This window comes from Plecotus auritus (assembly GCF_963455305.1).
Source record: "Plecotus auritus genome assembly, chromosome: 1".
NCBI lineage: Eukaryota > Metazoa > Chordata > Mammalia > Chiroptera > Vespertilionidae > Plecotus > Plecotus auritus.
In genome coordinates, this window is record NC_137770.1 from 125,340,754 (window position 1) to 125,355,704 (window position 14,951).

Genomic DNA, 14,951 nt, shown 5'->3' on the forward strand with positions numbered 1-14,951 from the left:
ATTAATGGAAACTTCATTAATTTTGAACACAAACACACAAAAGGAAATTTGGGATACTTAAAAGATTGGAGTAGAAAGAGACTTAAAATAAAAAAAAGGTTATTGCCCTAGCCCATGGTCGGTAAACTGCGGCTCGCGAGCCACATGCGGCTCTTTGGCCCCTTGAGTGTGGCTCTTCCACAAAATACCACGGCCTGGGCGAGTCTATTTTGAAGAAGTGGCGTTAGAAAAAGTTTAAGTTTAAAACATTTGGCTCTCAAAAGAAATTTCAATCGTTGTACTGTTGATATTTGGCTCTGTTGACTAATGAGTTTGCCGACCACTGCCCTAGCCGGTTTGGCTCAGTGGATAGAGTGTCAACCCGAGGATTGAAGGGTCCAGGGTTTGATTCTGGACAAGGGCTTATACCTAGGTTGCAGGTTCGATTGTGGTCAGGCGAGTGCAGGAAGCAACCAATCAATGTGCCTCTCTCACATTAATGTTTCTCTCTCTCTGTCTCTCCCCCTCTCTTCCTCTCTTTAAAAACAAAAAAGGTTATGGCTTTTAGTGAGGTCATCAGGGTGAGAACAAGGGATTTAGCAGTGATATAAAGCAACAAGTAAATTTCACTATGGGCCTATCACAGCCGTGGGCAAACTACGGCCCGCGGGCCGGATCCGGCCCGTTCGGCTGTTCTATCCGGCCCGCGGAGCCGAAAGAGCGGAGGGTTCTCTTGCTCTCCCCTCCGCTCCTTTACTTTGAATTTATATTAGTTCACACAAACACTCCATCCATGCTTTTGTTCCGGCCCTCCGGTCCAGTTTAAGAACCCATTGTGGCCCTCGAGTCAAAAAGTTTGCCCACCCCTGGCCTATCATCTACTTAAAAATTGAAAATAAAATACTGTTTCAGAGTTAGCATTTAGAGTTGTCTAAACCAAAATATTTTTCCTCTTATTACCTGCAAGCTTTTATTTTATATTGTTTTATTTGCAACTTTAAAAATATTCCTGATGCCAATGAAAAGAAAGAACATAATCCAATACCAAATGATTAGGAATTAACTTTAACTATATAAATGCATTTTTCTTCTGTTTCTTGCTAGTGCCGAAAACATTTGAAGAGTCGGAGATTAGTCAGTGCAAAACAGCTTGGTGTGGATAGAATTGTAGATTTTCAATTTGGAAGTGATGAAGCTGCATATCACTTAATCATTGAGCTCTATGATAGGGTAAGTTAAATTTGGGGCATGGGGTGAGGGAGAATTCATCATTATATTGTTAACTAATGGCCCGGTGCATGAAATTCGTGCACATTAAAAGGGGATTAATTAGAGGAAATAATTTAATATTGCTATTTGCCCTTTCTCTATAATAGAAGTGTCAGAGATGAAAGAAAATTAGTAAAATGTATGTGAAAACCTTCCTCCTGTCAGAGTCTGGGGTGCATCATGGGACCCAGAGTCAAGTCCTCGCCCACCCACATGTGCCTCAAAATTGCCTGAGACCCAGACCTGGCCCTCCCCCCACCCCTATTGGGCTAGATCCAGACCCAGCCAGTCCCACCCTTGTTAAGCCCTGCCGGGCAGGAGGCGTAACCTCGGGTCCCCTGGCCTGGCGCCAGGACAGGGGGCGTGGCCTGAGGTCCCACAGTCCAGACTGGGGTGAGGGGCGTGCCTTGAGGTCCCCCGTCAAGCCCCACCGTGTGGGGGGCGCAGCCTGAGGTCCCCTGTCAAGCCCTACTGGGTGGGGAGCATAGCCTGAGGTCCCTTGGCCTGGTGCTGGGGCGGGGGGAGCAGCCTGAGGTCTCCTAGCCCAGCATCAGGACAGGAAGTGCACCTTGAGATCCCCCTTCAAGCCCTGCCAGGTGGGGGGCACAGCCTGGAGTCCCCTGTCAAGCCCCACCTTGTGGGGGGTGTGGCCTGAGGTCCCCCGGCCTGGTGCTGGGGTGGGGGGGAGGAGCCTGAGGTCCCCTGGCCCAGCACCAGGACAGGAAGTGCACCTTGAGGTCCCCTGTCAAGCCCCACGGGGGAGGGGGAGGGCATAGCTTCAGGTCCTGCTGACTGCTCATTAAGGCTCCTTATGGGAACTTGGCCTCAGCTGTGGGTGCAGCCATCTTTGTGATGGATGGTCAATTAGCATATTCTCTCTTTATTAGATAGGATTATTCATGTAATAGTGCTGTAAAACATGGGCAGGAAACATTTTATTTTATATTGTTTTATTTGCAACAATAGTGCAGTGGTTGGCAAACCGCAGCTTGCGAGCGAGCCACATGCAGCTTTTGGCCCCTTGAGTGTGGCTCTTCCACAAAATACCACAGCCTGGGCGAGTCTATTTTGAAGAAGTGGCATTAGAAGAAGTTTAAGTTTAAAAAATTGGCTCTCAAAAGAAATTTCAGTCATTGTACTGTTGATATTTGGCTCTGTTGACTAATGAGTTTGCCAACCACTGCACTAGTGGCCCGGTGCACGAAATTCGTGCACATTAAAAGGGAATTAATTAGAGGAAATATTTTAATATTGCTATTTGCCCTTTCTCTATAATAGAAGTGTGAGAGATGAAAGGAAATTAGTAAAATGTATATGAAAAATAATATATAAATTTATTAGTAAACAGTAACAAGGATATAAAAACAACAGAGGCATGATATAAAAACAACAAAAACATGATATAAAAACATGATATAAAAACAGTGATGCAAACAATGACTGATAAAGTGATTAAACTTACTCTAATATCTCCCTGTACACCACATTAAGAGTGAAAATACTTTCAGAGTGCTTGACTAATTTCCCTTGTGATAAAGTATTTAGAACTTTAACGTCACATGCTCTTCGAACTTGAGAGAAAGCAACTTATAACTGACCATGTGCGAAAACAGGTTCAGGTAGGAATATTCCTACTCTGTCTAGAGTTTGTCCTTGTGATTTATTAATAGTCATCGCAAATGCTGGCATCACGGGAAACTGTCGTCGAATCAATTTAAATGGGAGGCCAGTGTCAGATGAGGACAAATCAATTCTTGGAATCACAACAGCCTCTCCCTCTGCAGATCCTGTTAATACTTCAGCTTTGATAATGTTAGGTTGTAATCTTTTGATAATAAATCTAGTACCATTACAAAGACCCCATTTACTATTAAGATTTCTCAATAGCATGATGATTGCACCCACTTTCAATTTTAATTTATGACACGGCATTCCCGAAGGAGTAATACTAGTAAGAAATTCGATGCGAAAGTTTTCCTTTTCAGCATCATCTGTTGAGTCAATGGAATCATCACTCAAATAGGTGTGAAAATCTCCATCGAGTATATTCAAAATTTCTTCATTTAGTTTTTGAACGTGCTCATTTTTTGGACAAAGACTCGCATGTTTAGATATATTTTTAATATTACCTATATATGTACTATTTCCAAAGGTAGCTTCAATAATAGATCCAAGCCAAAACCGGTTTGGCTCAGTGGATAGAGCGTCAGCCTGCGGACTGGGAGGTCCCAGGTTCGATTCCGGTCAAGGGCACGTAACTTGGTTGCGGGCACATCCCCAGTAGGAGGTGTGCAAGAGGCAGCTGATCGATGTTTCTCTCTCATCGATGTTTCTAACTCTCTATCCCTCTTCCTTCCTCTCTGTAAAAAATCAATAAAATATATTTTAAAAAAAAATAAAAAAATAATAGATCCATTACAAATCATTTCACAGGGGATTTCAATAATATCCATTCCTAAATGAAAACTGCTATCAAGTTTGCCACCTCCAAGTTTTACTAACCATTCACTATAAGCAGAATCCTCTGGTCTCATATTTGTTGTAAGAGACAACTTTCTGAAACATGCCCAAACAGTACAGTACTTTAAACTCATTTGTACTATGGCCAATTGCATAGCATGCAGTACAATACTGAGACATTGTCGAAAATACCCTCTGAGAAGGAGAACTTTCCCACCAAATACAACATTGAAATTAATAATTTCTCTTAGTAACCTGTCTATGGCGTTGATAGCATGACTGGATGCCATGGTGCATTCATCAGTAATGAGAAGTTGGGCCTTTTTAATAGTTTTAGCAACTTCACTGTTTATATCAAATCTAGAAATTTAAGTTTCATTTAATGGAATGGTAAAAGTATATTGGGAATGAAAGGTTCTTCCACTGAGAAGTAAATTTGCAGCAATTCCTGTAGATGCTGTGGGTAAAACAGTACCACCATGACCTCTAATATAATGTATTAAAACTTTATACAGATATGGGGGAGCAGCTACAGTGTTTGGACACGTTCAAGCCTTGGACTGATGAGAGGGCACAGTCCTCTCATTGCCACATGCAAGTCCCAGCTTGGAGGGCAGGGCCCTCCCAACACAATTATAGCTAACAGCTATGGTTGTGGGCTTGAACCTACGGTCTGAACACGTGCCTAAGTGATGTGGGCTTGATAGAGTTCAGATTCATGTAGTTGAGTAGGATTGAAACCCACGAGAATGTTGTAAACATCCTGATCATGCCCTTACTTTGCCTCATGGCATCTGCTATAAAATAAAGACACAGCTTGTGGATGCGGTCACTGTCTCTCAGAGAAGCAGCATCCCACCGAGACCCAGCTTTTATTCTCTTGTCTGTTTTTTCTAAGCCTTTCACCTCCCCCACTCAGGGTAACCCTTGGCCATGCCGGCACAGCACATACAGATATGCAGGTGAATAGGATTCCCAGCTGGCAGGCCCCTGGCAGCAAGCTGGCCACCTGTCGATTCTGTGAGGAATGGGGCTCCCTCCTCCCTCCTGTCAGGGTCCGGGGTGCAGGTGAATGGGGTTCCTGGCTGGCAGGCCACTGTCAGCAAGCTCTCCAACAGCGGATTCTGTGAGGAATGGGGCTCCCTCCTCCCTCCGGTCAGGGTCTGGTTTGAAGGCCGGCCACGCCCCCTGTTGGGCCAGACCCAGAGTTCTACCATGCAGTGGCCTCCGCCTCAGCAACCCAGGACTGATTGACTGCCTGCCACTGGGCGCTCCTGGCGCTCCGAGGGTGGGTTCTTCTCTCAGGCCTCAGGGGAAACAGGTCGGGGAGGGCGCAGCCATTGCCAAGGCGACCCAGGACCCAGTGCCTCCACGCTCCAAGGACCGGTTCCTGCCTCAAACCTCGCCTTTGGAGGGAACAGCTCGGGGATGGCGGCAGCCAACCCCTGCAGGACTGACTTCCTTCCGGTTGGTCGAACTTATGCCGTGATGGTGTTACACCCAGGGTTTTTATATAAATAGATTAGGATAATAAGTGCCAAACAAGTTAAATATAGTTTTCCAGTTAATAACTTTCATTTAATCTGGAGATTAGAATTTAGGCAGATCTCAGCCATTTAAAATGGCATTATGAATGTAGGAGATGAAGATCTGAGAATTGAGGACATCATCTGTTACATTTCAGGACTACTGTGATGCAACCAGAAAATAGATAGTTGTGTCATAAATAAGACAGCAGTTGAGACTCAGGGACATTGCCATGTTTTTATAGTGTCATCAGTCCTAAGAGGAAGAATACTGATGTGTTCACCATTCTTCTTGCCTCTCACTTATTCCATTGATTACCAAATTTTATCTCGGAACTATTTTATGAGCCACTTACAGCAAAATAAATTCTATATGCATCAAAAATTTAAATATATAAGAAGAGGAATTTAAAATGTAGGAAGAGAAAAAACAAGTGGTCCAATGGTCAGTTATCAAAATCAACCAAGGTCTCTAAAACAAAGTATCCTCAGTGAGGGAAGGTGACCTGGCTCTTGACTTAGTCATGTGTCTGGCAGTGTAGCCATCTTTGAAGTGGATGCTTTTTTGAAGTAGATGCCTCTGCAAGCAAAGCTTAAGTTAGGTACTTTCATTACAAAAAAAGAGAAAACCCAATTGTCAGGGCTGTGACTGGAGATGAAACATAAGACCTAATCACGCTTATGTTTCTTTTGTATGATGTTAATATTTTCAACTCGTTAGAATGATAGGAGAAAGATATATAGCTGAAATAATATCAAGAATATTTTCTTTAATTTTCATAAACCTAACTAACTTCAGGAAAATGAGTCTAATTTAAGGAAGACCTTTGTCATGCTCCTATGGAGTGGTGAGCAAAAAATGCAAATAGTCTGGCTGGTGTGGCTCAACGGTTGAGCATCCACCCATGAATTAGGAGGTTAGGATTCAGTTTCCAGTCAGGAAATTGCACGGGTTTTTGGGCTCCATTCCCAGTGTGGGGCATGCAGGAGACAACCGATTACTAATTCTCTCATCACTGATGTTTCTCTCCCTCTCCCTCTTCCTCTTTCTGAAATCAATAAAAATATATTTTAAAAAACACAAATAGGGGCTCTGAATAGAAATATTAGACCCAGTTTAATGAAACTAGGGAACACCGAAGGCAAAGAGAAAACAACCAGAAAGGAAGACTTATTGCTCATGAAAAAAAGTCAGTAGACACATTGTTAACCCACAAAAACTGAGAGACCATTTCAGAAGACAGAAATTACTGAGAAGTGGGTTCGAAGCAATGAAGGAAAATACATGGTATAATTTTATGTTTCAGAAAACTGGAAATGACAGGTGATCAAGTGAGTACCTTGCAGGGCTTTCCACAGGCCAAAGAATCCTATCATAACTACTCCCTTCTCTACTCCCCAAAACTAACATTTCATGGAGCTAGTAAACAAGCCATCTATGTATGTTCCACCCGGCTGGTGTGGCTCCATGATTGAGTGTCGACCTATGAGCCAGGAGGTCACAGTTTAATTCCTGGTCAGGGCACATGCCTGGGTTGGGGGCTCTCTCATCATTGATGTTTCTATCTCTCTCTCTCTTCCCTCTCTGAAATCAATAAAAATATATTTTAAAAAAAGAAGTATATATGTTCCATGTCAAGGTAGGGTTGCATTATTCATAGAGATTACTATTAATTCAGAGTCCCAAACTTTAGCAAGCTTTCTCTGTATGTTAATGCCTAAAGGAGCAACATGAAAAATTCCACAGCTTTGTATAACTTTGAACAAATTTGTGTTCTTAAATGCTATACATATGTTAACAAGGAATCATAGAGTTCATGTTCTCATGCTGTTTAGCAGATTTGTTGTGTAGAATGTATCAACAGAGTATTCAGAAAAGTGCTATTAACCACTTGGAAGGAGTGCAGACATCATTCACCCAAACCACAATTGATTTAAAAACATTTTTTTCAATGTAAAAAGTGAAGCCAAAGAAATACTATGTAAAAATACGGATTAACATGGTGAATTTGGGATGAAAAAGACTTTTAAACCTAACACTGGAAACAAATACTAATAGAGAGGACTACTCAATTCTAGAACTGCATAAGGCAGGAAACACTGAACTGTATTGGAAGATGAAAAACTGGATATATATTTTAAATATATTTTTATTCATTTCAGAGAGGAAGGGAGAGGGAGAGAGAGAGAGAAACATCAATGATGAGAGAGAATCACCGATCAGCTGCCTCCCGCATGCCCCCTACTGAGAATTGAGCCCGCAACTTGGTCACATGCCTTTGACTGGAATCAAACCTGGGACCCTTCAGTCTGCAGGCTAATGCTCTATCCATTGAGCCAAACCAGCTAGGGCTGGGGAAAGATATTTTAACCTGTGCCATAAAAAGATGTGCATAACCCTACGTATGCAGTTTTCATAAAGCACTTAAGTGGAAAAAGGCAAAGTGCTTGATTAGACAGTTCAAAAAAGAATAAATACAAATGGTTTATAAAAGCATGAGTACATGCCTAAATTCATGAATTACTGAAATATAAAAAGGTATTTTTTTCCCTCCTCGTACTTCCTTTTTTCTCAGACAATCCTATGTGATAAAAGGGTAATATGCAAATTGTCCCTAACCTGGAACAACCGGTCACTATGATGTGCACTGACCACCAGAGGGCAGACGCTCAACACAGGAGCTGCCCCCTAGTGGTCAGTGTGCTCCCACAGGGGGAGCTCCACTCAGCCACAAGCTGTGCTGATGGCTGCGAGTGCAGCGGTGGTGGCGGGAGCCTCTCCTGCCTCCTTGGCAACGCTAAGGATGTCCGACTGACGGCTTAGGCCCGCTCCCCAGAGGGGTCAGTTGGACATCCCCCAAGGGGTCCCAGACTGCAAGAGGGCACAGGCCCGGCTGAGGGAGCCCCGCTCCACACACCCCCTCCGGTGCATGAATTTCGTGCACCAGGCCTCTAGTATGTATATAAGCAATTAGAAAATTTGACAATAACCAGTATTAGCACGAATGTAGAGGAACAAAAGTAGATAAGAATGCTTTCAGGAGATTATTTGACAGTATATAACATTTTTAATGTTTATGTGCATAATCTTTGACCCAGGAATTTCACATCTAGTAATTTGTCATAAAGTAAATGAGACATTTCTCTTAGAACCAGTTTTGCCATTAATGAGATAAATTTTTGACAATTGCAAAAATAGTACATTGTCTTCTGGCAGCCATTGTTTTTATTGAAATCAGTATCAATTATACTGTTGCTTTGAAGGTTATCTAGCCTTTTTATCTGGATGCCTTAAAATTTTTTGGTTTTGATTTTCAGTAGTTTGTTGTGATGTGCCTAGTTGAATTTTTCTTTGTAATTGTCTTACTGGGGTTCATGTTGCTTCTAGAATCTGTGACTTGGTATTTTTCATCAGTTTTGGGAAACTCAGCCATATTTTCTTTTGACTTGTCTTCCAATTCACTAATTTATTGCTCTCGGACAAGAATCATTCGGCATCATTTGGAATTGCTCTATTATCTGACACCTCTAAGTGACTGGTTTCTTAGGTTTATTGGGCAGCGGTTGGCAAACTCATTAGTCAACAGAGCCAAATATCAACAGTACAATGATTGAAATTTCTTTTGAGAGCCAAATTTTTTAAACTTCTTCTAACGCCACTTCTTCAAAATAGACTAGCCCAGGCCGTGGTATTTTGTGGAAGAGCCACACTTAAGGGGCCAAAGCCACATGTGGCTCGCGAGCCGCAGTTTGCCAACCACTGTTTATTGGGTAATGTTGGCATATATATAATAGAGAAATATTCTAATTAACCGGGACACCATCACAGATTGACTGGACAGAAGGAGGTGGCGCGTGCAGCATCGGGGGCGGGGCAGCAGGGGCCTCCGCATGCCCGCACTGGGGAAGGGCCTGATCAGCAGCGGCCGCAGCTGCTTCAAGGGCTGCAGAGGGAGGCAGGGCCGGACCGGTGACTCAAGGGTGGGTGGTGCCGCACAATTTCAAATTACACACTGGGCTCCTAGTAATATTTAATTTTCTTCCCTGACTGGTTTGGCTCAGGGGATGGAGCGTTGGCCTGCAGACTGAGAGGTCCCGGGTTCGATTGTGGTCAAGGGCATGTACCTTGGTTGCGGGCATATCCCCAGTGGGGGGTGTGCAGGAGGCAGCTGGTCGATGTTTCTCTCTCATCGATGTTTCTGACTCTCTATCCCTCACCCTTCCTCTCTGTAAAAAATCAATAAAATATATTAAAAAAAATTTTTTTCAGGTATACAAGATTTCAACATTTGTGCCATTCAACTCTATTGTGTGCTCCCCATCCAAAGTCTAGTTTTCTTCCATTACCATATATTTCACCTCCTTTACTCACTTTGCCCTCCCCCTACCCTTTTTCCCCTTTGGTAACCACCATTTTGTTGTCTGTAGCTATGAGTTTTGAGTATCTCTTTTTAAGGTCTGTTATTCCTTTGATTTAAATTACATTGTCTTGTTTCTTGACATGCTGGTTATTTTATTGTGTGCAGGCAATGAGTAGGAAAAATATACTGTGAGACCTGAAAAGATGTCTTCATTTAAAGATGATATTTGTTTGCTTTTCACAGGTAGCTAAAGGGTACACATAATCCCAGATTACCTTACATCAGTTAGGAATTGAATTGATTAGAAGTTGGCCCTAGGAAAGCTGATATATTTCCTTCTTCTGGATGTGTACTTTTGAGGTCACTACTCATAGCTGGACTACCCCTCACCACCATCCCCTCCCGCCCCAGGACTTTTCACTTGGGCCCTGAACTCCAATTTTTATTCCCCTTAGTTGTCCTGTGAGTCTATCACAATTTAGACAAATGGTCCTAGGGGAAAAGTAGCCCCAAGTGTGGGGCTTACCTTTCTGAGTTATCTTCTCCTAGATTTTGGTCCTGTAAATGTTTGCTGCACAGTTAGCATTTTTTTTTTTATTTCTTAAAAGGCATGCTTTGTGTATTTTATTCAGTTTTTCTATTTCTCAGTAGGACAGTGGTTGGGATTATCTAGTAATAGTACATGAATATATTCTCAGTATACAGAGAATTACGTAGAATTAAAATTGAAGGTTTGCCCTGGCCAGTATGGCTTGGTTGTGCGTTGTTCCATGTACCTAGTGGACACTGGTTTGATTCCCAGTCAGGGCACATGCCCAGGTTGTAGATTCGATTCCCAGTAGGGGACATGCAGGAGGCAGCCTGTTGATGTTTCTCTCTCTCCCTCTCCCTTCCTCTCTCCATAATCAACTTTAAAATATTTTTAAAATAAATATTTATTTTTTTAAAATGGGAGGTTTAACTACTACTAGCTCAAATAAATTCCTCATACTAACATAACATGTCTAGTGTCCTATTTATGGTCCCCTTTCTCTGCCTTGCCCCACTTCCCTAACAAAAGAAAAGAAAAACATTTTTCATTTGAGGGTTAAAATCTCTAGAATTTAACTAAGTGCAGGCATGCCTTAGGTTTAGGTCAATACAGTTGTTACCCCTTATCTGCAGTTGTGCATTCCTTGGTTTCAGTTACCCCTGGTCAACCATGGTCAAAAAATATTAAAAGGGAAGTTCCAGAAATAATTCATAAGTTTTAAAATTCATACCACTCTGAGTAGCATGATGAAATCTTGTGAGCCTTCCCATTCTGGCATCTCCCCTGCCTGTGTGAATCATTGCTTTATTCAAAGTATTCATGCTGTATATGTAGCCATCTCTGTTATCAGATTGTCCTGTATCTCAGTGCTTGCATTCAAGTACCGTATTTTACTTAATAATGGTCCCAAAGCATAATAGTAGTGATGCTGACAATTCAAATATGCCAAAGAGAGGTCTTAAAAGTGCTTCCTTTAATCAGGGGTAGGGAACATCCAGCCCCCGAGACCCCGGCCCTGCCCACAAAATCATTTGGTCTGGCCCTACCAAGGCATTAGGAGTGAGTTAATTAAATGTTCGACCAAATAGAGACTAATTTTTAAGTTGATGATTTTGTATGGCCCTCAAATGATAAATATCCAAATGTTCTTGACAGAAAAAAGGTTCCCCACCCTACTTTAAGTGTAAAGGTATGTGTTTATATGGGGGGAAAGACACAGTAAATGTAGAATCCAAAGTTTCAGGCATCTACAAAGGGTCTTGGAACTTATCCCCTGTGGATAAGGGGGACTACTATGCTTGCAATCTAGGATTAGGCTTATATATCATACACGGGCCTTTCTGTTTTTTTTTTTCCTATTTCAATTTATTTGTTTGTTTGTTTGTTTATTTATTTATTTATTTATTTATTTATTTATTTAAACAGTTATAGTTTTGATTTATTCACACCAAACAGCTATTGTGCTGGCTGTCTAGGATTAGGCTTATATATCATACATGGGCCTTTCTGTGTTTTTTTTCCTATTTCAATTTATTTATTTATTTATTCATTTTTAACAGTTATAATTTTGATTTATTCACACCAAACAGCTATTGTGCTGGCTGTTGTCATTTTTTTTTTGAATTTTAAATAAATCTTTATTGTTCAGATTACTACAGGTGTTCCTCTTTTTCCCCCCCCATAGCTCCCCTCCACCTGATTCCCCACCCCACTCCATGCCCTTACCCCCCTCCACTGTCTTCATCCATAGGTGTAAGATTTTTGTCCAATCTCTTCCCGCACCTCTCACACTCCCTTCCCCCTGAGAATTGTCAGTCCACTCCCTTTCTATGCCCCTGATTCTATTATATTCACCAGTCCATTCTGTTCTTCAGATTTTTTATTCACTTGATTTTTAGATTCACTTGTTGATAGGTATGTATTTGATGTCATTTTGTTGTTCATAATTTTTATCTTTACCTTTTTCTTCTTCTTCCTCTTCTTAAAGAATACCCTTCAGCATTTCATGTAATCCTGGTTTGGTGGTGATGAACTCCTTTAGCTTTTTCTTGTCTGTGAAGCTCTTTGTCTGACCTTCAACTCTGAATGATAGCTTTGCTGGGTAGAGTAATCTTGGTTGTAGGTTCTTGCTGTTCATCACTTTGAATATTTCTTGCCACTCCCTTCTGGCCTGCATAGTTTCTCCCGAGAAATCAGCTGACAGTCGTATGTATGGGTGCTCCCTTGTAGGTAACCAACCGTTTTTCTCTTGCTGCTTTCAAGATTCTCTCTTTGTCTTTTGCCCTTGGCATTTTAATTATGATGTGTCTTGGTGTGGTCCTCTTTGGATTCCTCTTGTATGGGGTTCTGTGCGCTTCCTGAACTTGTAAGTCTATTTCTTTCACCAGGTAGGGAAAGTTTTCTGTCATTATTTCTTATAATAGGTTTTCAATATTTTGCTCTCTCTCTTCTTCTGGCACCCCAAAAATTTGGATGTTGGTACGCTTAAAGTTGTCCCAGAGGCTCCTTACACTATCTTCATATTTTTGGATTTTTTCTTTTTGTTTTTCTGTTTGGGTGTTTTTTGTTTCCTCATATTTCAGATCTTCGGTTTGATTCTTGGGGTACGTTGATCTACAGTCAGTTGAGTTTCTTTATATTCTTTATTTCAGACAGTGTATGCTTAATTTCTGACTGGTCCTTTTCCATTTTTTTGGCATTCTCATTAAGATCTTTAAAGGTCTCACTAAGTTCCTCAGCGGTTTTTAAAAGATTCTTGAGTAACCTTATAAATGTGGTTCTGAACTCTATGTCGTCCAGTAGTTTGCTTTCCTCCATTTCTTTCATTCGTGACATGTTTCTTTGTCTCTGCATTTTGCTGCTTCCCTGTGTTGATGGAGTGGCTTTGTGTGGTAGGTGACCTATAGGGGCCAGTAGCTCAGCCTCCCCAATCACCTGAGGTGGACGCCTTTGGTACACCCCTTTGTGGGCTGAGTGCAAAGTCTTGGTGTAGTTAAGCCTTGATTGCTGTTGGTACACTGGGAGGAATTGACCTCCAGGCCAATTGGCTGTGAGGACCCGCTGTGTCTATAATGGAAGAACTGCTGCGCTGGAGACACGCTTATGGTGCAGGACTTGTTTCAGTGGGGCTTTGGTGCTCACTGAGTCTGCCTCTTGAATGTGTCACTTATGGATTTGAGGAGTTGAAATCTGGTGTCTCACACTGACCACTAGGTACACTGGCTTCTGGATCTCTAATGGGGTGCAGGTCAGCTACTGTCTGAGGCCACCCAGCAGGCGCTACAGCGAGAACTACAGTTTTCTCCTCTTTGCTTGGGGTTTGGAGGTTTTGGAGCTGTCTGACCTGGGCTGCAAGTTTGCTAGGTTAAGCTGCAATAGGGCAGGTCATTCATATGCTAAAGCCGCTGCTTGGAGCTTTGGTGGGTTTGTAGATTGTGCAGGGCGGGGTCTCAGGGCGTCACTAGGCTAGGGTGTGGCAAACAGCAATGGCTGCCCGTAAGCCGGCTCTTCGTCTCCGACTGCGTCCCCGCATTCCGCGCCCCAGCACAGTAAACAATTATTTCCGCGTGCAGCCCTGCAAGCAAGCCACCCTCACTTTCCGACCCGATGGCAGACATTCCAGCTTTTCCCCGTAGGAGTTTGGGTCCCCCACGTCTCCCCAGAAACTGGAGTTCGCAGTAATCGGGAGCTTGTCTCCCTTCGGGTTGAAAAAAGCAGTGCTCCCAGTTGCCTGTCGTCAGCCCAATTCCCGAGCCCCCGTACCTCAGCTTTTCAGCGCTTGTGCACCTCTCAATGCTGTTTGCTCTTTCCTTCTAGTTGTAGAACTTCCATTCAGCCAGCTTTCCTGTGGTTCTGGGTGATAGACGTTTTGTCTTTTAGTTGTAGTTTTGAAATTGTTGTGCGAGGCAGCAGTTTAGGTGTTTACCTACGCCGCCATCTTGGATCCTCTCTCCCTATTTCAATTTAAACTTAGCACTTAATGATACCTAAAAATTATTTCAATAGTATGAATGAATTTGTGTAATCTTTATTATTTTAAAAATCTAAACCTTTTTATCTTGTAATAATTATTGATTTACAGAAAAGTTGCAAAAATAATACAGAATGTTCCTATCTACCCTTTGCCTAGTTTTTCTTAATGTTAACATCTTACTAGTATATAACCGTGGTACATTTGTCAAAACTAAGAAATTAACATTGGTACATTACTATTAATTACACTATAGACTTTATTTGGATTTCACCAGTTTTTCTACTCATGACCTTTTTCTGTTCCAGGATCAAATTCAGGATATCCCATTGCATTTAGGATCTTTCTATTTTGAACTTTCTGAGCAATTGGCATGGATACAGTCTAGGTTCCAGAGGTCCAGTTAGTGATGAGTTTGGAATAGATAATAAGGATTTATATATGAGAGTTATGTGCTTGGGAATGTTCACAGTCACTGTGAAACCAAGAGAGGTAGGTTGGTTGATGCTTAGAATAGATCCTGAAGATTACTCTTTCCTCTGTCTGTCTATACCAGGATTTGATCTTCAAAGTTTCATGTCAAAGATTTTGATGTGTGGTTTATCTAGAATTGACCGGGCTTTGGGTAAAGAGGCTATTGTTACTCAAACTCATTTAAGAAAGTCAGTTTATTAATTTGTTTTTCTTTTTTGTTTTGTTTTGTTTTGTTAATCCTCACCTGAGGATATTTTTCCATTGATTTTTAGAGAGTGCGCAAGGAAAGGGGAGAGAGAGAAACATCGATGTGAGAAAGACACATTGATTGATTGATTGCCTCCCGCACATGCCTTGACCAGGGCCAGGGATTGAGCCTA

The 14,951-nt window shown here is 42.0% G+C and overlaps 1 protein-coding gene across 5 annotated transcripts in view; it reads left to right on the forward strand.

The window, feature by feature from the left end:
* NEMF (nuclear export mediator factor) overlaps nt 1–14,951 on the forward strand; it is a 76,848-nt gene that overhangs the window by 5,213 nt on the left and 56,684 nt on the right. For 3 of the 5 annotated variants that reach the window (XM_080656586.1, XM_080656587.1, XM_080656588.1), the window contains exon 4: nt 1,084–1,209. The exons of the other annotated variants lie outside the window; for them this stretch is intronic. In XM_080656586.1, coding sequence (XP_080512712.1) covers nt 1,084–1,209 — 126 coding nt within the window. The remainder of the gene's footprint in view (nt 1–1,083; nt 1,210–14,951) is intronic. 5 annotated transcript variants of the gene reach the window in all.